Here is a 24,034-nt window from a genome sequence, read left to right on the forward strand (position 1 = left end):
GACTGTATACAGGTCGTGACTACATTAAAGATCAGATCTTGTTTTCCCACAGGCTGGGAACTTACCATTACACACATGGAATTTTTTTATTTCTATGTTTAATCCAGGATATATGATCTAATCTTTGACAGGAGCCATTAAAAATTTGAGTCAGTTTTATCCAAGGGAAACAAGCAAAACACTTGGGGTGTGACTCATGCAGCAAGAACTGGCAGGCAGGCTCCTGTTGTGAAACACATGGGGGTTGCCATGGAAACCGCCCGGTCTGGCACTGTGCACCAGAGCTGGCTCTCACCCTCCTGGAAGTGAGCACCGTGTTTTCTGGGAGTTGAGTCAAGAGCACTGCCCCGTCTCTGCAGGAATAACTAGTTCTTCAGGCAGATGGCAGCTCCTAGCATGCATCTTGGAAATGGAGAGAAACCTCAGGTTTTGAAAAGTTACCACTCACCTGCTTCAAATCCTGTAACAAGGGGAAAGAAGTTCAAATTGCAGGGTGGACACTTCGCGGCTGCCCACTTCTTCAGGCGCTCGTGGGCTTTATCTCACTCCATAGAGAGGCCCTGTCCCCGTGTCACAGATGAGGAAGCTGAGGCTCAGGTCACTGCCACGCCTAGCGTCACACAGCTCGTCAGCGGCAGATGCGGGATGCCTTTTGTGCCAGGTCCCTCCCACCTCTGAGAACGATCTGAAGACCGGCAAAGGTGGGAGCCGCGTAAGTCCACACAAACCAGAGCAGGTTTCTAAGTGCTAGAGATACTGAGGTGCCTTCTCAAAAACTGAAACCAATTTTAACCACTGAAAGCAATTTAGAACCTAAGTTCCAAAAATTCATAGGGTTCTTAATAAATTCTATGGCTGAATTCTTTCAGACAGAAATTTCAGACAATGCAAAAAAAAAAAGGGATAATGGCAAGTTCCTGTATCAAAAGATGTTTTGAAATTTATTTTGAATTTTTATCAAAAATACAAAGATAATACAAGTTTCATCATGATTTCCCGAAGGCCTGAAATATTTCTTAACATGATTTTGGTCTTTAAGAACACTTGAAATTGGCAGTAATTTAAAATCTGCCAGAAAAATATTACACAAACCAAATATCAAGGGTTTTGTGTTTAGCCATCATCTCGTCACTGTGCTTTCCAAAAGCATCTTTAAGAGTCGAGAGATCGAAGAAACTGTTCATTTAACAAGCAACAGTGAACAACACTATTTCAGTCCTTAAACCCAGATAACTCATCGCTGGGGCTGTTTTGAACGTGAAAAACCTGTTTATACCACGACTGCCCCAGGACAACGAGAGATGTTACTAGCTCTTGAGTTTCAGAAGTTCTAAGCCCTATTCAGCTGCCAAATACTGATTCCACTAAAGCAGCTACTCCCAGCAGAACACAACAATTTCCAAATAGTTAAAAGATAAAGGACACACAAGTCTTTTAAGACATCAGTGTTACAACATGCTTGATCTTTCAAAGGGTGTTGAGAGGAGTTGGGAAACTTAAAACTGTGAATTAAATAAGCATGGGGAGATTTGATTTAGGAATAAAGCTGTGGACACTGGACACATAAATCACCCAGAGGCAGCCACTTGAGACCCAGATGCTAATGTCAAAAGCACACCTGTGATGAACAGAGCCAGGCCAGAGAGCTTTCAAATCTGCAGCCTCTGACGCCTGATTTTGGTTGGTGGGTGGGGTGTCACCACGAAGGAGCCCACTTAGGATAACTGACTAAAAACTCAAAATCATCTTCAAGAAAATCTGGGTTTTGATGCCAGAGGATGGAAGGAAATGCCTTTCTCTCCCGGATAGAGACGCCCATCTCCTCCCAGAGGGAAAACGAGCCTTTTGCTAACACTGGTTTCAAAGCACCTGAAGCTTTGAAAAGCTTCTCAGGGACCCAGAACACCGACAGGTTAACTTTCTCAACCAGGTAAGTAACAGCCCCACTGAACTTTTTGTGCTCTGAACTACCTTCAACTGACAGATGAAAGGGTTTTTTCTGTAACAGTCTGAGACGTACATCATTCCAGAGGTGTTTGTTTTCTAGATCTGACTTGAAACTGCCCCCTCTTAGGGCAGGTCGGGGAGCTGTGTGCAGAGAAATGAAGTAGCAAGAAACAACCAGGCCTGTGGGGGTCCTACACGCCACAAAGATTCTGCCAAATGGTAATGTGCGTGCAAAGCCCAACAAACGTCCACCTTCCTCATCACCACACCCCCCGGTTCTCTTAAGTACCAAATCAAGCTCCATGCGCAGAGTGGGTTTGTGGTGCCCCTGCTGCCCTGTCCTGGGAGGCGGGCACAGCGGTGTTCATGGTGGAGCCTCACACCGTCCCCAGGTCTGAGTGTCACCACCGCGGCAGACATCAGCTAAGTGAAACACGCAAGTGGCCGCACGGCCCCAAGAGAAGGAAAGGAAACAAGCAGGAGAGCGTGTGTCACGCTGCCAGACAGGAGCCACCTCCTGCCACCAAAGCTGCCCGCTGGCAAGAAGGGGTGCGAAGTGCTAAGTGATGGACGCCAACCCGACACCCATGCACACTGCCAAGGCTGCCACCTGAGTGGGGCGCGTGCGGAATCCAAGACCGACGTGGGTTTGGGGGAGGGGATGACCTGGGTCCCGAGGCACAGGCAGTGTCCAGTGGGTGCCGGAGCCCCGGCTCACTCCAGCTTTTTGGCCGGTACCCGTGTCCGAGCAATGATGATGGGCACCAGGGCCAGGCAGCTGATGACAAGCGCCCACAGGGGCCGGTGGAAAAGCCAGCCAGCGGCCACGGTCAGCAAGGTCAGCGAGGTGGCCACGCATAAGGCAAAGGCCTTCAGGCCAATGTTGACCAGGTCTCGGAAGATGGGGAACCAGTCCACTGTGGGGAAGAGAGAGGTAGTGAGGCTTCCCAGGCCCCCGTGCTCTGCTGCTCTCCCCGCCCCGCCAGCCACTGTCTCTGGACCAGGTAGGGAGGAAGAGGAGGTGGTGGTGGGGGCATGTGGCCTGAGGGAGCTGGGCGGTCACACGAGGAGGAGCCCTGCTCCTGACTGCAGCCCGTCCCAGCCCCAGGGAGGGCGCGTGGTCGTGCTCTGAGACCTCGTGCGCTGAGGGCAGAACGGAGACTCTCCGGGGATGGCGGCAAGCACCTGGCTGCCGCCCCTCACAAAGCAGGCTGGGCGTTACAGAAAAAACCCTTTCATCTGTCAGTTGAATAAGCCTCCTGGGGGGCTTATTTGGGCCCCTCAGCCCTTCCTGGAGGGACCTATTCGGTCACCCAAGCCGTTACCAGTTACCTGTGCACCCAGCTCCATGGAGGGGCTGAGGGGACTCAACAGGCCCCAGCCGCCCACCTTGAGGACCCTGCAGTCTACCGCCCAACGTGATACAGTCTCGGATCCGTCATCTCTTGTGGAATTAGCCGTCCTTGGCCTCCTGGCCTCTGCAGGCAGGCGGTCCATAGCCATCATCCACTGGGAGGATCTGCACTCAGTTCCCATGGGCCAGGGGCCTGGTGCCGCTGGGTCTGCACGGCCGGCCTGGCTGTCTGCCACGACGGCAGGGCCCCCACTCGGCCCCCACAAGCACACGTCACATTTGAGCACTGACCATGGGACCATGTGTTGCACCACACCACGCCTACCCTGTAAGGCCGGTACTGATCTTTTTTTTTAAACTTTTTTTTTTTTAATTAATTAATTTTTAGCTGCGTTGGGTCTTCGTTGCTGCGCACAGGCTTTCTCTAGTTGCGGCGAGCGGGGGCTACTCTTTGTTGCAGTGCGCGGGCTTCGCGGGCTTCTCACTGTGGTGGCTGCTCTTGTTGCGGAGCACGGGCTCTAGGCACACAGGCTTCAACAGTTGTGGCACGCGGGCTCAGCAGTTGTGGCACATGGGCTCTAGAGCGCAGGCTCAGTAGTTGTGGCACACGGGCTTAGTTGCTCTGCAGCATAGGCCAGTACTGCTCTTAACCTCAGATCACCCACAAGATCACTGAGGCCTGGGAGTTAAACTTACAGCTAGAAGGTGGCATAACCAGGATTTAAACTTAAGACTGTCTGAGTGGGACTTCCCTGGTGGCGCAGCGGTTAAGAATCCGCCTGCCAATGCAGGGGACAAGGGTTCGAACCCTGGTCTGGGAAGATCCCACATGCCGCGGAGCAGCTAAGCCCGTGCGCCACAACTACTGAGCCTGTGCTCTAGAGTCCGTGAGCCACAACTACTGAGCTCGCGTGCCACAACTACTGAAGCCTGTGCACCTAGAGCCTGTGCTCTGCAACAAGAGAAAACACCGCAATGAGAAGCCCATGCATTGCAGTGAAGAGTAGCCCCCGCTTGTAGCAACTAGAAGAAGCCTGTGCACAGCAACGAAGACCCAATGCAGCCAAAAATAAATTAAAAAAAAAAAAAAAACAAGACTGAGTGCAGAGCCTCAGGTCTTAGTCTCTGTGCTAAGCCCAGAGAGGACAGCGACCCTGTCCGTACTGTTGGCTGCGTGGCCTCTGGGGCCCGGAGCAGCGTCCTCCGCACAGCAGGCACTCGGAAAGTGCTCATCACAGGAGTGGAGGAGGGAACGGGCGCCCTGTGCTGCAGATTCCTGAGTCCCTCCCCTGCACTGTCTCTCTGTGCTCTCATGTCTGTTCTGACTCTGGAGGATCAGCCTTCCAGTGTGGAGAGAACCAGTCGGAGAGTCAAAGGAGGGCCCTATGAGACAAACTTGATGGTGGAACTGGGCTCTGAGAGGGAAACAGCCTGTCCAAGGTCACAGCCACGATGGACTTAGCGACTGTGCCCAAGACACGGTTGCCTTTCTGAGCACAGTTCAGCTGTCCAAGGGAAACAGCCTTCCTTTCCCTTCACCTCAGTTTTCCCAGCTATAAAATGATCTGACAGTCTGTGTCTACTACAGCCAGACTCTCCCCAGCTGGAGAGGGTAAGCAGGGGACGTGTTTCCGGGCCCAGAGACGGTGGACAGAACCATCTCACTGGACAGGGCGTCCCCCGAGAAGCCCCATCCTCCCGGAGAGCGGCCACGGTCCAGCACTCAGTCACCCCAGGCACTTGGTCCTCCTGAGCCAGGCTGGGCTGCTTGGGCAGCTCTGGGGCTCAAGCGGGCCAACCCCAGGCCCTGGGCAGCCCGGCACGCTCTCCCTTGCGTTCCAGACTTGCCAGCGGCCGTGCCAAGTCTAGCCCAGGATTTGGGGTGGGGGTGAAGCGTGACAGTTCCTGAGTGTTTCCTATTTGCCAAACATTTCACAGAACTCTGCAAATTAGGTGTGAGGAAACCGAAGCCAGGCCAGGAAAGGAATCCAGAGCTCTGTTCAGGCCTGGCACGGGCCGGCCAGCCTCCTCAGCACGGCTATTTGGTTGTGCGATGAAGGGGTGAAGGGGTGAAGGGCTGAGGGGATGGGCGGGTGGACGGAGCGGGGAAACCCGCAGCCTCGGGGGTCAGCATCCGCCCGGTCTTACGCTGGAAGCATCCTGACCCACATCCTGCTTCCCCTGCTCTCTCGTCCCAAAGCCTTGGGGACACAGGATGGGCTGAGTGCCCCCCACCAGGCTGGAAGGGAGAGCGGCGGTAGGAGAAGCCAAGGAGGCCCTGTCTCTCCCCACCTACCCAGAGTGTAGAGGATCCGCGTCATGAGGTTGAGGCCCACAAACATGGCTACCCAGCCGGCCGCCCGCAGGCCCCACGTCTTCAGGGAGTTGCTCTTCTGTTCCCGACGAAACACCTCCTGGAGGACAAGCGGGGAGAGGCCGTCACGTCTCAGCTCCAGGGGTCACCAGCCTACCCAGTCGGCAGGGCCAGAGCCAAGGGGCCCGGGCTGACCCAGGAGCCACTGCGTTTCTGGACAGACCAGAGGGAGGAAAGGGCACTATCCAGGCCTACGTGCCTCGCCCACCTGGCAGCACAGAGCAGGCAGGCTTGGGCCCTCAGATCACAGCCCGCCTCCTCCAAGAGCCACCAGCCCACCGTCTCACCGAATAAACCTGACCCTCCTGCCGCAGCAGCGCCTTCCAGGGGTCATCTATCCTCACAAAAAAAAAAGTCATCTATCCTTACGCGGCGTCTAGCCACGAGCCCCAGCACTCCTCTCTGGGGTGCAGCTCTGAGACCGGGGCCCCACCTGCGGGAGGCTGGAGCCCCGGGACAGAGGCCTGGGCTGGGCCTCCTAATTCTAGAAACTCCCTGGGGCCCTGAAAGCTGCCTGAGAAAGGGTGACTCACAGTCGCCAGGCTGGGAGGGGCCAGCCCTGCCTTGAGGTTGGTAACTGGCTACTGGGCCGCAGCCTGACCACACCCTCGTCCCAAGCTCAAGAAGAAGGCACAGCCCAGCGCCTCCTGGACTGGGGGCCGAAGGGAGGGGACGACAGCTGAAGGCCCAATAAGCGGGTCAAAGGGTCACAGCTAAGCCCTGCCGCCTGCCCACTACCTTAACCTTCCAAACCCTTATGGGTTGAGAGGGCAGGCTCAGAACAGCTCTCCACGGATACACTGTGCTCGTCAACAACATACAAGCGCACTTTCTGCTACAGAGAAGGCTGCCCTGCCTGGACAGGACAGGCTAACTTCTAAGGCAGGCACTGAACTAACGGCACATCTTTGCACCCCTTCTCCTCGGGGCTTGGGTGAGGCGTGACCCCACTTTACGGATGGGGTGGGTGCCCTGGTCTCTCTGGAGGTGCCCGCCCTCACTCGCCTGGTCCTGGGGCCACGTAGCTCAACCCCTTCACCCCAGTTCACACAGCCTTCACGGGCCTCTGCCCGCCCCTCCCTGGGTAGGGCCACCTGGCGTCCTGGCCCCGACAAGGAGGGCCCTGGCCTGCTAGCGCGACTGGCTGGCCCCTTCTCTTCACTTGGGACTCAGCAAAAACGTCCCCTGCTGCCCACTGGCACAGGAGGTTGCTGTCTCCATGTCTGTGAGCTCAGCGTCTGCCCCTCACACCAGGCTGCAGGGGCCCTGCCCACTGCTCCCCACTTCGGGGACGTGGGCTGCGCACACAGGGAGACCTAGCCCCTTCTACAGCTTTCTCTCGCCTCGGGGCTGGGTCTGCCTCCGTGGTGGCAGTCTGTGACATGCCACTGGAGGGCAGAGCACGGTGCACAGTGGCCACTCACCTCTGCTGAGATGTCCCCGTGGTGCAGAAGCAGCAAGGTGTCCCCGGACTTGGTGGAGTACGGGACCAGCTGGTCGCCCCGCTGCCGGGCAATCACGGTGACCTGGTCAGAGAATTCAGGCTTAGAGCTGCGGGGCAACCACCCGCGGGCCCAGCGCCCCTCCTCACCGTGTGCCAACGAGGCAGCGAGCGGGAACACCCACGCCACCACGAGCCTCTGCCTCCACGTCGGCCCGGGGGACGGTGGCTCCCGTTTTGCTGCTCCGTCCGAAGCTCCAGGGAGGACCCCGGGCAGAAGCGTGTTTTAGGGCTGAGCAGGGGCTGGGGCCGGGGTGACGGGGTCAGGAACGCGGGACCGAGTCTCTACAGAGCAGAAGCCGGGGTTGGGGGCAGAGGGACTGCACGTGATTGAAAGAACCTCATCGGGCCCAGCTGCGAGACCCCCAGCACCGCGCCCTCAGCCTGGGGCCCATGGACGTGCACAGGGCACGTGTGCACACGGTGGGGGTGGGGGGGCGCCCACAGCCTTTGCTTGGGCCCCAGCATCTGCGCCCAGGAAGGCCCCCCTGAGTCGGCCCGGGGAGCTGATTACCACGTGAGCTGGGCCCAGGTTGGGGTCATCGCCGCTCAGCCCTGCGTAGGAAAACGAGACGCGCAGGTCTCCGACCTGGGGTGGAAGAGAAGCAAGTGAGGGAGGCGGGAGCTGTCAGCTGGGCCCACGGCGTGCCCCACTCCCATGACCTCTGCCCTTGCCCAGGTGGCCCCATCTCCCGGAAAGCCTCTCCCCTCCAATTTCCCTGCCCGAGTGTAGCTGTGATTCACCGGAACCGGACCAGAGTCTGAACCTGCGCTCTGAGTCCCACGCGCTGTCGGGGGCGGGACTCTGGGGCCCTGACCTCTGCCATCTGAGCGCCCAAGCCCGCTGGGTACCTCGGGGTACTTGGGGTTTTCACTGTGGTAGAAATAGTCCCCCCGGCGAATGATGTCCACGTGTGGGTCCTCCAGCTTGGACAGACTCAGTGGCTTAAAGTTGTCCACTTTGTCGATGAGGCCTGAGAGAGGCAGGCAGTTAGAAACAGTGCTGAGCCCACTGCAGCTCCTGGCTGCAGACCCTCAGCCTGACGGCCTTTCCAAGCACCCTCACGAGCCCAGCCATGCAGCCACCTCCTGGCTCGCCCCCTGGGGACCCCACACACGCCGTCTCCCACCCGGAGTCCCCCTCCGACTCCATTCTTCCGCAATGCCAGCCCCCTTCAGTCTTCAGCTCCTCCAGGAAGCCTTCCCTGTCCCCTCTTCCCCATCAGCTCTGCAAGGGCCTTAGCCTGGCAGCCACTCCACCTTGGGTCTGGTCATCTGTGTCCAGGCCTGGCTTCCCTGCTGCAGCAACAGCACGAGGCTGGGGCTGGCTGGCATGGCTGGCACCAGCTGAGCGCCAGAGCAGACAGCAGACAAGCCAGGCCCTGGCTCACGCAGTCTCTCCCCCGTCCCCCTGGCTATCTGCCACCTAAGTGTCTTCTCTCCCTCCTTCCTGGGTCAGGCCCAGGGACTGAGACCCAGGGACAGAGCCCCAGGAGTTTCTGCGGCCAGTGGTGCCACCCTGTCCCTTGCAAGCCTCTCTTTAGAGTCCCTTCGGGGCCTGTGATGAACCGGACGACCCCGGGCACAGGGCTGGGTGCCAGTGGGGCTCAGAAGTGGAGTCCTGGGGCCTTCTCTGCGCTGCCGGCTCCAGGGCTGCCAAGCAAGGGCTCTCAGCTCTGCCTCGTCAGCCCAATGAGGACGCAGCACCTAGCAGCTGCTCCCCGGTGTGGGTTTCAGGGGGGCTTCTACATGGTTCCCCACCTCCTGGGGACACACCTGCCCTCTGGCCTCGGCCCAGAGTACGATGCTGGAAAAGCTCCGGCTGACCCCATGCCCAGGACAGCAGGGGACCCCTTTAAGCATCTGAGGGCTGAGTGCTAGGGCCCTGGCTCCTGGGAGGCGGCCAGGTGAAAGTGCAGGGCCCCGGGTCGATGCTGGCTCATCTAAAGGGGCCTGAGACTCACCCGCCGAGAGGAAAAACCTGCCGATTTGGACGAAGGGGGCTGTTGCGGTGAACGACTCCACGGCCATCGCACTGTGGGAGAGGGGGAGCTTCTGGTGAAGGAGGGTGCTGGGCAGGTGCTGCTTGGGTCCCTGTGGGTTGTGCTGAGCAGGGTCCCAACCCAGAGGGCTCCTGCATGTCCAGCCCAGCCCCACAGTCTGGTCTTTCCCCCCCTGCCTCAGCCTCTGCCCGGGAGGAGCAGGCCCCTCCGGCCTCCTGTCCCCCAGAGCTTCCTACCCTCTTGCCTGGACCCCTACCAGCATGTCCCATCCCGTCCCCCAGCCTTCAGATGGCCCTTCCACGGACTTCACACCCTCCTGACCCTTCCCAGCCGGGCTAACACCCAAACCGTACGGTGCACATTCAAGGCCCTCCCTGGCCCAGCCCAGTGTCACGCCTGTCTCGCCACCCCCATCCTGCCCCGAGCAGGGCCGGGACAAACGCTGCTGCCTCCTGAAAGCCCCTGCTGACTGTCCTCCCACCCACGCCAACCGCTGGTGACCCCTCCAGGCACTCAGTCCGGCCTTACACCCGTGACCTGTTTGAGGGGAGGTCACCTGGGGCCAGGGGTGTCAGGTCTCACCTCTGTTCCTGGTGCCCAGCACAGGACCTGGCCTCGGAAACCTGTCCCACATTTTCATCAGCTCACGAGACAGAAGCAACTCAATTCCATTACTCAGTTGAGGAGGCTGAGGCTGGGCACCTGCTAGTGGCTGACAAGGCTACGCTCAGGCCTGAGGACCTGGCTCTCACCTGGGGTTTTTGTGGCCAATCTCTCGGTCAAAGTTTCTGCTGTTGACGATTTCCGATCTCCATTCAGTGTCTGTTTCAGGCAGAGGGAAAAAATGCAGAAACCACGGTAAACCTCAGGTTTGAGGCCCACTGGCCGCACATCCTCTTATCCAAGCCTGCGACCACTCGGGAGCCAAAGGGGCGGCTACTGGAGCCTCGCTGGATGGATGGGAGAGCAGGGCTCTGAGGACCAGCACCCAAGAAGCCTGATGCTTGGTGAGGACAGAGCCCACAGGTGTGCAGGGAGGTGCTCTGTCCGCCCGCAGGCCCGGGGCCCGGTACTCACTGTAGGAGTACCTCCTCTCTGTCTTCACCTGCCCGTCCTCGGTGTATTCCCTGCAGGGAAAGCACAGGCAGCACCAGAGTCAGCCCATCACTCCCGAGGCATCCCCATCTCTAAGCATCTCCGGCTGGAAGCAACCTCGGGGCTCCCAGGTCAGACTCCCCAGATGGAGCAGGCTTGGTCCACACCAGCCCAGAAACAGGGTACTCCCTGGCAAACAGCCAGCTCCAGGCCTCAAAGGCGCTCACTAGAGAAAAGAGCTTTCTCATCCTGAGCTGAAACCCGCCTCCCCTAGCTTGTGTCCCAGCCCTGCCCCGTGGGCTCAGCGGTCTGCCTGCACCCTCTGCTCTGCAACAGCCCTGTGGAGGCCCCTGAGGCTGCCCTGCCCCAGACTGAGCCACCTGGGCTCCCCGAGTCCCCTCTCCACCCTCAGTCTTAGTACGTGTGGTCGATGAGAGCCTGCCTGGGGCTCCTGTTAGATCCGACAGCACATGACCCAGGAACCCCCCCGCCCCCCACCGCCCCGCACACCATGGAAGAGAAGATGGGACACAACTTGGCACAGGTCCGTCTGAGCCTAAGCTGAGGCAGCCCTAGACAACTTCCCCGGAAGGGAGCTAACCAAGCCCACTTACTCCTCCTAGCCCCTCTGCAGGAGATTCCTGCCACCTCCAAACAAGACCATCAGCCAATAACTGGGGGATACCTCGACATTTCTCTGATAGGAATATTTTATACTGCAAATTTCAGAAGTGTCAAGGTGAGTGCCACCTGCACGTCACCCTAATCCCCACGCCTCCTTCAGCCCCAGCCAACTCTTCACCCGCTGGCCCCTCACCTGGACTCCTCCGTTTCCACCCATTGGTACATCTCCACGTGCCGCCGCAGCTTCACAGCCGGGAGGTAGACCCCGTAGTTTGGATCAGACAAGAGCTTCAGATAGAATCAAACAAGAAAAATAAAGGACAAGAATGCCCAGCTCGGGGGAAGCTGGGCTGGAGGAGATACAGGTCCAGAGGGCAGAAGAGCACAGAGGACTCCGCGGCTGCTCGCATGGGGAGACGAGGGAAGCTGCCCGTCCCGAGTGCTGAACCTGCAAGCCTGTGACACGAGCCGCGTGCACGGCTCAGGCTGCTCGGCCCAAGTGCGCGGTACCCACGCAGCGTGTCGGGTGTTCAGACAGAAGACCTGGCACCAGACACACAAATCCATCATCACTGTTAAAGCGCCTCTTCGTGAGGCTCTTGCTTCGGGCCAGAGTCTGTGCCGGGAGGGTAGCTACTGAATCCCACCCAATCTTCAGAACCGGGCCCTGGTCTGTTACAATTATTCTCCCCATCTGACAGAGGAAGACACTGAGACTCAGGAAAGATGGGTCCACATGGCTGCTGAGAGATACAGCAGGAGTCACACCAAGTGTCCCCGTCTCCAAGGCCCACGCTTTCAAATCCTCCATCAGACAATATCCTGCGATGTGTCCCGGCCTCCGCGGGTCAGCAACCACCGCCAAGCCTACCTTAGACGTCCGCAGGGCCCCAGGGATGTGCACCAGCCTCCCCTCGTTCTCCGGAGCCACACTGTGGATGCTGTCGGGGGTCACCACCAGCGAGAGTCCCTCAGCCAGCAAGGTCGCCATCTTCACTGTGCGGCCCTGTGCACAGCGGGGAGTGAGGATTTCAACCACTGGACACAGCTGTGCCCTCTGTCTTGGGCAAGAGGAACCCAGGACGTGCGCTCTCCCAGGAAGGCCACCCGGCACCCATCTCAGCACCGCCCGTGCCAGGAAGAGCTGCTACTTCTTCTGTCCTGCACCCCTCCCCCATCTTCCTCTGCCTTCTCTGCCCCTTCCCTCCTGCTTCACTTGGGGCGATCGCACACCTGTTCAAATCACGTGACCCAGGCCTCGGCAATCACATCCTGTGTCCACTGGCCACAGGCAGCGGTTCAGAGAGAGGACTGAGGCCACTGAGGGATCTCCCTGCGACTTTTGCTAAACAGATTTAGAAAGAGATGGTTCCTCTTTTCCCTGGGGTTGCTAAGCTGCTTGGATGTGACCCTGGAGTTACGGGGCCACCTTTGCCACCACAAAGGAAGAGCCTGCCAAAGAAACATCCACAACAGAGAAAAATGGGCAAGAGATGGAGAAATGGAGATTCCTAGTGACCCAGCATGAACGCCTGGATGCAACCATGCCTGAAACTGATGCTACCCAGGATTGCAGGTGTGTGAACAGATCCATTCCTCCTCCTGCTTACATCAGTCGTGAGGTGGGTCACAAAAGAAAGAACTCTGATTAATTCAGCTCCTGCCCCCATAAAATCTAGACCCTTATTACCATATCCAGCCTCCGAATTCACAGTCTTTGCTCCCTGATACTGCAGGGACCCTCAATCTGCACAGAGGGACCCCGAACATCGTACCTCATTGGTAAAAATTAAGTAGAAGGAGAGCAGAAAGGTCATGAGCCCCACAAACATTCCACCCGAGGTCTCACTCAGCCGCTCCAGGAAGCCTGGCTGGGACTTGGTTGTAATTCTGACATGTTCTTTCCTGTCACTCGTACTGGAATACTGAAAAAAGACATAAAAAAAAAAAAGAAAGAAAATTGGTTTTCAAAAAATAAATTGAATTTTGCTATTTATTTATACTTTTTTTTTGGCTGCGTTGGGTCTTCGCTTCTCTGCACGGGCTTTCTCTAGTTGCGGCGAGCGGGGGCTACTCTTTGTTGCGGTGCGCGGGCTTCTCATTGCGGTGGCTTCTCTTGTTGCGGAGCACGGGCTCTAGGCGCGCGGGCTTCAGTAGTTGTGGCTTGCGGGCTGTAGAGCACAGGCTCACTAGTTGTGGCGCGCCGGCTTAGTTGCTCCACGGCATGTGGGATCTTCCTGGACCAGGGCTCGAACCCATGTCCCCTACACTGGCAGGTAGATTCTTAACCACTGGGCCACCAGGAAGTCCTATTTATACTGTTTTTATTGAGTTTTAATTCTACATGTTAAAAATACACAAACCAGGCTTCCCTGGTGGCACAGAGGTTGAGAGTCCGCCTGCCGATGCAGGGGACATGGGCTCATGCCCCGGTGCGGGAAGATCCCACATGCCGCGGAGCGGCTGGGCCCGTGAGCCATGGCCGCGGAGCCTGTGGGTCCGGATCCTGCGCTCCGCAACGGGAGAGGCCACGGCAGTGAGAGGCCCGTGTACCGCAAAGAAAAAAAAAAAATGCACATACCAAGTGTTTGGTTTTGACAAGTGCATACCCCGTGTGTCAAGACACAGAACATGTCTATCACCCAGAAGGCTCCTTGTGCCCCTTTCCTGACACTACTCCCTCTCCCCACCGCCCAGAGGTAACAACGATTTGAATCCATATCACTACGGATTAGTTTTGCATCTTCTAGAACCTGGTATGAATGGAATCACCACACAGCATCAACTCCTTCTGTCCAGATTCTTTAACTCAGCGTAACGCTTTTGAGGGTCATCTATGTCACGGTATCAGTAATTTGTTTCTTTTTATGGCCAAGTAGAATTCTACCCACGAGCATATCACTTCTGTTGATTCCCTCACCAGTAGATGGATCCCTGGTTGTTTCCAGTTCCTAGCTATTATGAACGCTTCTGTGAACACTCACGTACAAGTTGGTGAAATAACGTTTATATTTTAAGGCAGGACACGAACATTTAAACATAAAATTCTGTGTGCATTCGGGCCTCTTCTCTCCCTCCCTAACGTGCAGTCTGCATCTGCATTACACTGACCAGACCTTCTCAAAGACAGGAACGCCTGCTCGACCGTAAAGCCCATTTTTCCCCTTTCTTCTGATGCTAGCAATGCAACTTCTCAAAACAACAGCGTACTTTCCCAGCCCTGCAGGGGGTCATGATGACTTGCTGCTCGCTTTGTAAACGTACCTACTTGGACTATGTATCCTTGGTGAACTTTATGTAGATCAGTATGTCATTTTCATTTACGATCCTTTGTCCCAAAAATGTACATGACTATGCCTTCGACCTCTAGCAGGCGAAACAGTTCTCAGAGCTTCTGAGAGTCTGGGTCTCAGAAGTCCTGGGTCATAATCCTGTTTGGCTCAAATAAAATGCCCTTTTTTCTTTGTCACTTGATTGTTAGTTGAATTTTCGTGGACATTTGCTTGGCGTAGGTGGCGGGATATCAGAGACAGACAGCAGAGGACACCTGGAGTCCACCCCAAACGGGTGCTTGGTACCAGCACAGGCCCTTGGAGCCCCACTCCTCCGTATTCCTCAGGCACTTTGGTGGGTTCTCCTGGTACCCAGACAGCACTGCTTTAAATGACATCCTGAGTTTTACTTGAGCTGTTTTTCTTGGGACTTGGAGTCCTAAGGGGGTACTGAAACATATCCTAGGCAGGGACCTCGGAGGAGCTTTGGAGTGAACGGGGTTCACTGGTCTCTTTTAAAAACTGACTTAAATTGGAAAGATTATGTATATACGGTCTGAACAAACTGCTAGTGAAATGAGAGACTGAGCATGTTCAGCTCCGAAGTAAAGGGACACTTGCTCCTTCCAGCCACCAGCCGTTCTCAGGCGACCGAGAACCTGGGGGAAGTGTCTGAGGATCAAGTCTCTTAACATGCATCGGTCGCACAGGGAGTCCCACCACAACCACTGAGGAAGTTCTGCTCGCCAGGTGCGCATCATAAAGGCTGATCACCCTGCGCTCTGAGCATCCACGGTGGTTTTAGACTGTCGGAGGGAGAAGCCAAGACGCGTGAGAGTCAAGCTGACCCAAGGGGAAGCCCTTAGGGAGACAGACACACATTCGATCCATCACACCGCCCTCAGAAAGTTGTTCAGATCCTATCTGAATTGGGCTGCCAAATTAATAATGGGAAACCGTGCTCAAAGGCCAAACAGCCCCCTTGATGGGCAGCCACTCTGGCTGGCTTCATGAAGAACCGCTGCTTTTGCAAACACTTATCTTAACTCTTAAATGGCCAGGATGGAGCCCTTCTAACATTCCAACACTGTAGAGAAAGCTGGCTTGATAAAACATCTTTTCAAAACTCTGACCCTGAGAGAACAAAAGTATTCCTAGGAGAAAGCCTGAAATTACAACTCTTATCATGTCCCTGAAATGTAAACACAGCCCACATCGCCTGAGTCTACAACCTTGGCTTAATAGACTCTAAAACTGGGGAAAAAAACGGGGGGCGCGGGGGTGGGGGGCGCACAGCGTGTGCAAAGAGGAGGCCGTTGTGAAACTCAAGCAGGAAAACCAGGAGACTTCTGTCCGTGTCTGGCTGGATATGTGCATGTCTGCATGTATGTATGATCCGTCTCTAACTCCAAATGGTATTATCAACATTAATTGGTAAAAGAGGTTTACTTAATTGACTTAAAAGTAAACGCATACAAATCAAATATTTCTAAATGTAATTACACTAGCCCGAATTTTTAAAGGATCACATAATCTAGGCTTAATCTTTAATGAATGAAAATGAGTCAGAATTGATGGCTTAATTAATAGACACGTGTTTAGAGTCAAACGTTAAGTGTAATGCTTTAACTGTACCTAGGTTTACTGAAAGTTAATAAGCTCATGTTATCTCTGTTCTAAAATTTGTCAACAAGAAAATTAACTTGGTATGATAATATTTTCATAAGTAATAAATAAGTTTTGGGGTGAACTCTTTAAGAATAATTTTGTTTTATGGTATGTCTGCCTAAAAACAGTTTCTCCAGATTTTTGGTGACTTGAAACTTCAGCGTTCTGCTAAATTAAGTCAAATGACGGAATTCACTGAATGTCTAGATCATTTTCTTAATAAGAAATACTGAAACATTAATTGCTAAAGAAGTCTATGTTTACCTACTTTGATCTCTTATTATAGAGAGATTAAACATGTTTGAGACTATTAGTAAACATATTCTGTGCTTTGTTGGAAGACAACTATAAAGTGGCATACATTTCTAAAAATTAATTTTTAAAAGGGAACCCTGAGAAAAGTTTTATGCATGACCAGGACTTACTAAGATCAGACTGATTTTAATTAAATGAATGAAATTTAATATTAAAGGTGAAATGGTGAAAACTAGAGTTTGTTTTTTTCTGTTAAGAGGACAAAGTTCTCTTGAAATATTGATCTGCTTTTGATAACAGACTGTAAAATTTCTTTACCTCTTAAGTAATCTTCTGTAACTTTCTGTATTTGCTTTTGAAATCTTTTACTAGCACTTTGGTTAAGTGAATAAATATTGTTTCACAGTGACTTATGATTCTACTTAGCCAAACATTTAAAACCTCTTGATATCGTTCACAAACTTCCTCAAATCAAATTCTAAATGTTCTTTTGGCCTCCAGCTACCTTTGGGAAACTTCAGAAGGCCCCTAAACAGCTCAAAGAGAAATATTTAAACGAATTAGGCTCATTTGGTATGTTAAATTACATGGGAAACATTGTCAAATGAGTAATGATAAATCTTGTTAGGTTATATTATACAGCTAAATATATTACTATAAACATTCTAGAAATTATATGAAGTTCCTAACATTTGAAATGTCCTGGTATGTTGTCAGTCATGATTTACAGTATCTTAAAATGTTGTATGCCACAGAAATAGCCAAATTTCCTTGATGACTACACTGTCATCAGGTCTTTAACCATGCTTTTAAGTCTTTTGTCCTTTATACACAGTTATGCCTATACAATAACTGATGCTTTTACAAAAATGTTTGTAGATGACTTGCTGTTATGCTCCCAAATTAAATTAGACGCGGTAGCAAAAGGACCTCCTCCTTGTACGAGGGCTATTTCGGCCACGGCTCTCACATAAAGCCACTGAAGAAATAGTAATGGGGTCTCCTTTAACTATGTATGTCCCACACTCGGGTGAGTTTCTTCTAAACTCTCACCACCCTCAGCACTATTCTATAAGCCAGCTAGCTTCCTATGAAGTATCGTTGCTTTACGCTACCTTGGTTCCATGTAATAACCTTAACCCTGCAACTCTGCTTCCAGCACCACAGGAAGAAAACCATGACTGCGTTTTGTTAACCAATTATCTTCTTGCTTCCAGGAAGCCCATATCGGTAATGCTGACCTAATTTAATCTATAGATGGTCCTACTTAAGGGAAGAGCACAGACATTACCGAGCTGGATGTGCAGTAACGCCCACAGTAGACATAATCGAAAACTTTTACTTAGCAGGAACAAAGTCAGCACAAGCTGAATTAACTGCCTTAACGCTAGCTAAAGACCAGTTAACACATATTTATACTGACAGTCACCATGCCTCTGGAGTGACACACGACTATGGAACGTTATGGAAACAATGAGGTTTTTAAGCTCTTCAGGAAAACCTAATAAAAAAATGGAAAACAGGTTGCAGAGTTGTTGTTATACGACTGCCGATACGGTTAACAATGATTGAAACCGTAATTTTCGATAATTTTCAGTTTTCACCTACGCCCGGCATTCCAAATCTGACAGTATGTAAACTAGAGGAAATCAGCTCGGTGACGCTCCCGCCCATGAGGCAGCTTTAAACACTCATCCTATCCAGCCTCCAGAACGGCCACTGCTCTCAGTTAACCCTGCTAACCCAGTAAAAGATTTCCTTCTACAGGCTCAAGAAATTGCCACTAAAGAAGAGAAACAAATATGGCCACAAAAAGGGGAATTCTGACCCCACCACAGATATATGGTTTAGACCTGATTGAAAAAAAAACACCTAGTGTCTGGAGCACAACTGCCATCACTCCAGCATGCACCCCCTTTAACTCACTGTGCGCCTGAGAAAACGGTTTCTGGGGAAAACAGTATTCTTGGAAACCTGCCTCCACGGTGGTTCAAGGGAAACATTACATTATTGTCAGGGTCTCACTGAGGCACTTAGAAAACAATCAGTAACTAACTCTTTTTACAGCGAGCTCCCAGAAAACCCTACAGATCATGGATTATAACCTAGTGATTTTGTTTATTGGAAAGGACATCAAATAAATGATTCTTTGCAGCCACAAGGGGAAGAACCTTATCTGTTATTGTTAACTAATCCATGCTCAGCCAAACCGAAAGACATTTATTCATGGATTCACGTCTCTCATTTTAAAAAGGCCCCTCCACCTAAATGGACTTCGACCCGTTTCTAACACCCTGTTTCAACTAAGACGAGCACCACCAAGCCAGGACGAGGGGACAACAGCAGCAGACAGCTGCCCCAAGAGTCCAGACCAGGCCTGCAAGACCCATCCTACCAGTTCAATTGTACTATTCACCAAATGTCTTGTCAAAACTGACAGCTACTGTTTTACTTCTAGCTATGCTTTTGCCCCAGGGTTTAAGATGGAAGGAAAATTCCTTAGTACAGCTGTTGCAGAGTATAGCTACTGGAGGCAAATTTAACCGATCGCTGGATCTGTCATCCAACTCTTCAGACAATACAAGGCCGACACAGGCCCTCATAACTCCTGTCATTGACTTTTCAGATGTTCCCAATGTTACCACTTACTTAGATCAACCTCCCTCTGGCCTAACCTTTCAGGTCCAAATTTTCTAATGTACTAATGTGTCCATGCCTTGTCTGACACTACACTACCCTCAGTCCTTAGGGACCAGACACAACTTACGCTAGTACCCACACCCCAGCCCCGCCCCACCCCGAGCTCCATCTCTTACTTAACTTACAAATGTCTTGAAGAGAAAAACACAAGGAACTTGTGCCCACAACTCCCCCATGTCAAATACCATACAGACAGCTTTCGGAAAGCCTGCAAGAATGACCATGGTTTAATACCGTGTTAGCAAAACTTCCAAGCGATGCGGCTATTCATGAGAGCTCTCTGGGAGGGAACACTTGCATCCGTAGGTTTTATCTTCTTCTATGGTACTGGAATTGACACACCTACCCAAGGACGGGCACATAAATGTCTTAACAGCTGGCAGGCAAAAGGCTTTTTGTTTGTTGGGCATTATGTTACCCCACTGTCTACACAATGGGCAGATGAACCTCCTTTCTCTCTCCATGACAGTCAAGAGATCCATGTTAGCAGGATATCAAGATATCTGGTGGCAAAGGCTTTTGGGAATCTTGAGTCCTAGGGCAGGAATATATGTAAACAGAGATATGCTCAGAAATCTATCAGGCACCATGGGTCAAACAGCCAAAGAGACTGCAAGCAGCCCTGCAGCCCAACAGACATCCCTAAGTTCTGTAGCTCATGCAGTGTTAGGTAACAGCTGCCTTAGAAAACGTGTAAGTATAAAATGTTTCCTTCCCCATCAGCATACACCTCTTTGTTTACTCTATAGGATTAATTTACTCAATTCTGAAGTTTCTACCATGGGAAAGTGATGTTGCAAAATCGAAGAGCTCTTGGTTTTTAACACCACCTTGCAAGGAGAAGCTTGTGCTATAACCCAGGCTAAATGTTGCGCTTCCATATAGGATGAGTCCTCTAATACAACTCATTTAACAGCTCACATACCAAGTACAATTTCCGTACTGAAGGATCCCCTTCCTAGTCCAGGTGAAATCTCAGGGAAATGGCTCAACTCTGTGGATTCATGGCTTAAAGCTCTGCTTGTGACTTTGTTATTGTCGTTGGCTTTATTGATTTCATTTACAGAGTAATAATCTCTTGTGCCTCTTGTATATTCAAAACTCCAGGGACTCCCCTGGTGGCACAGTGGTTGAGAATCCGCCTGCCAATGCAGGGGACACAGGTTCAATCCCTGGTCTGGGAAAATCCCACATGCCACGGAGCAACTAAGCCCATGCGCCACAACTGCTGAGCCTGCGCTCTAGGGCACACGTGCCACACCAACTGAGCCCGTGTGCTGCAACTACTGAAGCCCGCACGCCTAGAGCCCGTGCTCCGCAATGAGAAGCCACCACAATGTGAAGCCCGCCCACCGCAACCAAGAGTAGCCCCCACTCGCCGCAACTAGAGAAAGCCCGCGCGCAGCAACGAAGACCCAACACAGCCAAAAAAAAAAACTCCAACTAAAATAACAACGTCTAACAATTTGACACTATTGATCATACCTGTAAGATAATAGGTATGCACAACGCATATGCAGGGTAAAACTGGCATAAGTCCTATTGGACAATTGACCATCAGTCCTTGCCAAGCAGTTTACTAGCCTAACCCTCTAAAAGGAAAGAAAGAACCAGGCTATTAAGATCTGTCATCAAGGGAGAGGATGCAGGGCAGGTAAGCAACCACCAACCCCATCGAGGGACCAAATATTTGATCACCTAATGTATTCTACCAAAAGATTAATGATCAAAAGGGGGAAAAAGATGAAATGAAATTTATATTTTAAGGCAGGACATGAAAATTTAAGCCTAAAATTCTGTGTGCATTCGGGCCTCTTCTCTCCCTCCCTAACGTGCAGTCTGCATCTGCATTACACTGACCAGACCTTCTCAAAGACAGGAGCGCCTGCTCGACTGTAAAGATTATTTTTTTCCCTTTCTTCTGATGCAAGCAATGCAACTTCTCAAAAGAATAGCGTTCTTTCCCAGCTCTGCAGGCAGTCATGGTGATTTACTGCTCCTTTGTACGTGCCTACTGGACAACGTGTCTTTGATGAACTTCATAGAAAATATCAGTATGTCATTTTGATGTTTGATCCTTTGATTTGAAAATGTACACGACTGTGCCTTTGACTTTTTTTTTAAATATGTAAGATACGTTTATATGATGATAAGCGCAACGAAGAACATACTACAGGATAATGGGATAAAATGACGGGGGTGGAAAGTGGAGTGGACTGGGGATGGCACTTGAGACTTCAGTCAGTATACACAGCCTTGGGAGGAGGTTGACTTTTTTTGTTTTTGGCTGCGATGGGTCTTCATTGCGACGTGCGGGCTTTCTCTAGTTGCGGCGAGCGGGGGCTACTCTTCGTTGCAGTGCATGGGCTTCTCATTGCGGTGTGTGCCTTTGACTTCTAACATGTGGAACAGTTCTCAAGAGCTTCTGAGAGTCTATCTCCTGGGTTATAATCCTGTTTGGCTCAAATAGAATTAACTTTTTTTCCTCTTAACTTGACTGTTAATTGAATTTCAGTCTTCAAGAAAACATGTGTTTTCATTTCCCCTGGGCATTAGGTACATACCTAGGAGTGGAACTGATGGATCATAGGGAAGATGCATGTTTTTTAAGAAATTAGCAAATTGTTTTACAAACAGGTTATTAGAGATATATTTCTAATTCAGTTCAACGAATAGTGGCTGAGTTTCCTCAGGGCAGTGCCAGGCCTCACAGGGGTAAGAATGTAGGGGTGAGAGGCTTTAGGGCCATTGGGTCAGGGTGACAAACAGTGCCAGGCCTTGCTGAGTGCCTGGTGAGAGGGGCAGATCCAGTGTTAAAGGAGTGACCCCTTCCAGCTGGGAGGGTGAGAGGGACAGATCCAGTGTGATACACCCCAGTCTATCACAGGCCAGACACGGACAAGCCCAAGGAGATGGGCGCTATCACGACCCCATTTCGCAGGCAGGAACACAGAGGCTCAGCAGTTATACGACCAGTCCAGATCACACAGCCTCTAAGAGATGAACTTAGGATTCAAATATGGGCAGACTGGAGGCCACTCTCCTACCACTCTGCTCTGGACTGCGTTCCTCACTCCTTGGGAGCTCGCTGCAGGCAGGCAGGCAAGACAGGAAAAGAAGCCAGTCCCGCTACAGCCAGTGCAGTCCCCAAGTCGATGGCTGGAAGACCTGGCTTCCTCCTGGGACTCCCCTCAGCACACAGCTAGGAGCCAACATCAAGATAAGGGGCTCAAAGATGGCCTTAGGAGAAGAAGGTGCCCCTCAGGCTGGCGAGCGTGCAGAGTGGCTTGACACACCCAGCCCACATTCTGGACCAAATGCCCAGTAAACATGGATGTTCATGGAGATTTCCTCCCTGCCCACTCCCCTACTCCAGGCTTCGAATCAATGAGCAGTGAGCGGTAGGAACAAGGGTCGACATACAGGCCCTGAAAATCACTTGCTGTGTAACACTGAGTAAGCTGCTCTACCTCTCTGATCCTGTTTACTCATTTATAAAGTGGCGATGGTAACAGTAACTCCATCACTGGACAGATTTTACAGCGATTAATAATCCTGTGACCTCCTTGCTCCGCCCCATCATCTTCAGATCTTTCTTCCTCACGGGGTCTGGTGGCCCCTGTAAATGTGCACCCCACTGCTGGGTGAATCAACAAAGGTTTGGCAGCAGAGGGAACCCTAATTCATCTACATTCTTTGGCAAAGCTCAGGACCCAATGTATCCAAGGTCTCTGCCCACCAAGACTGAAGACAAACTGTTTTCTTTTTTACGTATTAAGTACCTACTATGCCCCAGACACTATGCTAAATACAGTCTCCCTTAAACTTCACAGATTAAGGCCACACAGCTACTGAAGAAGAATCTGCATTTTCCCCCAGGTCAGCCTGACTCCAAAACCTGCCCCACACCTTCCCACGACCTGCCAAACTGGCTGTGAGACCCTGGGCAAGTGCCTTCCCCTGCCGGGGAAGTTCCCCATCTGTAAGATATGGTGGTGGCGGTATGGGGGCAGGCCCGTGTCCTGCCAGCTTGGGTCTCTCCCGGCAGCTGACCCTGCGTCTCACGGACCACCTCTAGGTGCGCCATTTAAGGTTTCTCGGCCTCCCAGACAACTCTAATCCAGGCTGTGGGAGACACAGCCCTGGCTTCTCAGGGGGTGTGGGAGGCAGAGAGGGCGCTTGGGGACAGAGGAGGGGCCTGAAAAGAGCAGGTAACAGACCAGGGGAGAGTGGCTGGACACTCCACCACAGCAGGAGGGAGGGAGTGCCTGGGCTGGCAGGGCTGCGAGCTGGCTCCACACACACTTTCAGAGAGAAGGCGAGTGTGAATCACCAGCTCCTCCCATGCCCTGCACCCTGGCGGGAGGTGCCCCTCTGTTTGTTGAATGAATGTTGGGCTTAAATAGAAAGATTCCTGAAATAAGGCTGGCTGCAGGAAAAGGCAGCCAGCAGCCGTTCCAGGGGCACCACCTTCGGCCAGAGCGTCTGCAACCAAATACATGCTAGGAGGCAGACGGCCCGGCCGCAGGGAAATGCCCCCTTCTCCCCGTCGTCCTAACTCCTCCGCTCCCAAACCAGCCCACGCCCCTTTGCAACATCACAGCCAAGGTTTACATACCCCCCTGGGGCGGGGAGCTCACCGCCCGCCCGGACAGTGCGTCGCGGATCGGCTTCGCCACCGCCCCAGTGGACTGGCCCCTTCTCTGCGGCCCAGTCCAGCCCTCAAGGTCCTTACATGGTAGAAATCCGAGGGCCCAGGCGAGAACTGGGAACGAAAGGAGAAGCTGCGGGGAGCCGAAGCCACACGTCCCGACGCCCGGTCCCCGCCACCGCGCGCCCCAAGGAGTCCGGCCGAGCTGGGAGAAACGGACAGACGACTCGGCTGCCAGAAGGCCCGGATACGGGAGAGGGAGGGGTTCACCGGGCAGGGGGCCGCGGCGCGCCCGCGGGGAGAGGGGCCCGGGAGACGGGGAGCCCTGGGTGTGGCCGGCGAACCAGAAGACACTCACGTTCGCGGCCATGCCGCGGCCCGGTCGCCGCCCGCCTCGCTCGGCTCAGCTCCGAGAGGTGCTTACGGCCGCAGCGCGGAGTCCCGCGGCGTCTCGCCTGCCGGAGAGCGGTAAACAACCAGCCGAATCCCAGAGCCCCGGACGCGCCACAGTTACCGCCCCGCGGGCACGAGCTTTTCGGGTCTCGCTCGCCCCGCCGCGCCGCCTCCTGGGAAATGTAGTCCAGGGTCGG

At 53.0% G+C, this 24,034-nt stretch overlaps 1 protein-coding gene across 1 annotated transcript; it reads right to left on the reverse strand.

The window, feature by feature from the left end:
* Nucleotides 1-914: 914 nt before the first annotated feature.
* On the reverse strand, nucleotides 915-24,009 carry TMEM43 (transmembrane protein 43). Its single transcript, XM_024763412.1, has 12 exons — nucleotides 23,803-24,009; nucleotides 12,674-12,823; nucleotides 11,770-11,904; nucleotides 11,092-11,186; nucleotides 10,257-10,306; nucleotides 9,932-10,001; nucleotides 9,141-9,211; nucleotides 8,029-8,150; nucleotides 7,691-7,765; nucleotides 7,100-7,201; nucleotides 5,598-5,715; nucleotides 915-2,864 (listed from the first exon to the last, which is right to left on the reverse strand). The coding sequence occupies exons 1-12, from the start codon at nucleotides 23,812-23,814 to the stop codon at nucleotides 2,662-2,664; spliced, it is 1,203 nt and encodes a 400-aa protein (XP_024619180.1). The 5' UTR covers nucleotides 23,815-24,009; the 3' UTR covers nucleotides 915-2,661.
* Between the last annotated feature and the right edge of the window lie 25 nt (nucleotides 24,010-24,034).

This window comes from Neophocaena asiaeorientalis, unplaced genomic scaffold (genome assembly GCF_003031525.2).
Source record: "Neophocaena asiaeorientalis asiaeorientalis breed wild unplaced genomic scaffold, Neophocaena_asiaeorientalis_V1.1 scaffold433, whole genome shotgun sequence".
In the NCBI taxonomy this organism is placed as follows: domain Eukaryota; kingdom Metazoa; phylum Chordata; class Mammalia; order Artiodactyla; family Phocoenidae; genus Neophocaena; species Neophocaena asiaeorientalis.

What these genes read in the sequence shown, in the direction of transcription:
- TMEM43 (XM_024763412.1), bottom strand. An exon ending in ACCTGGGCCCAGCTCACGTG is followed by an intron (nt 7,202 to 7,690) that starts GTAATCAGCTCC and finishes TTCTCTGACCAG; the next exon opens with GTCACCGTGATTGCCCGGCA. An exon ending in ACGGGGACATCTCAGCAGAG is followed by an intron (nt 5,716 to 7,099) that starts GTGAGTGGCCAC and finishes CTTGTCCTCCAG; the next exon opens with GAGGTGTTTCGTCGGGAACA.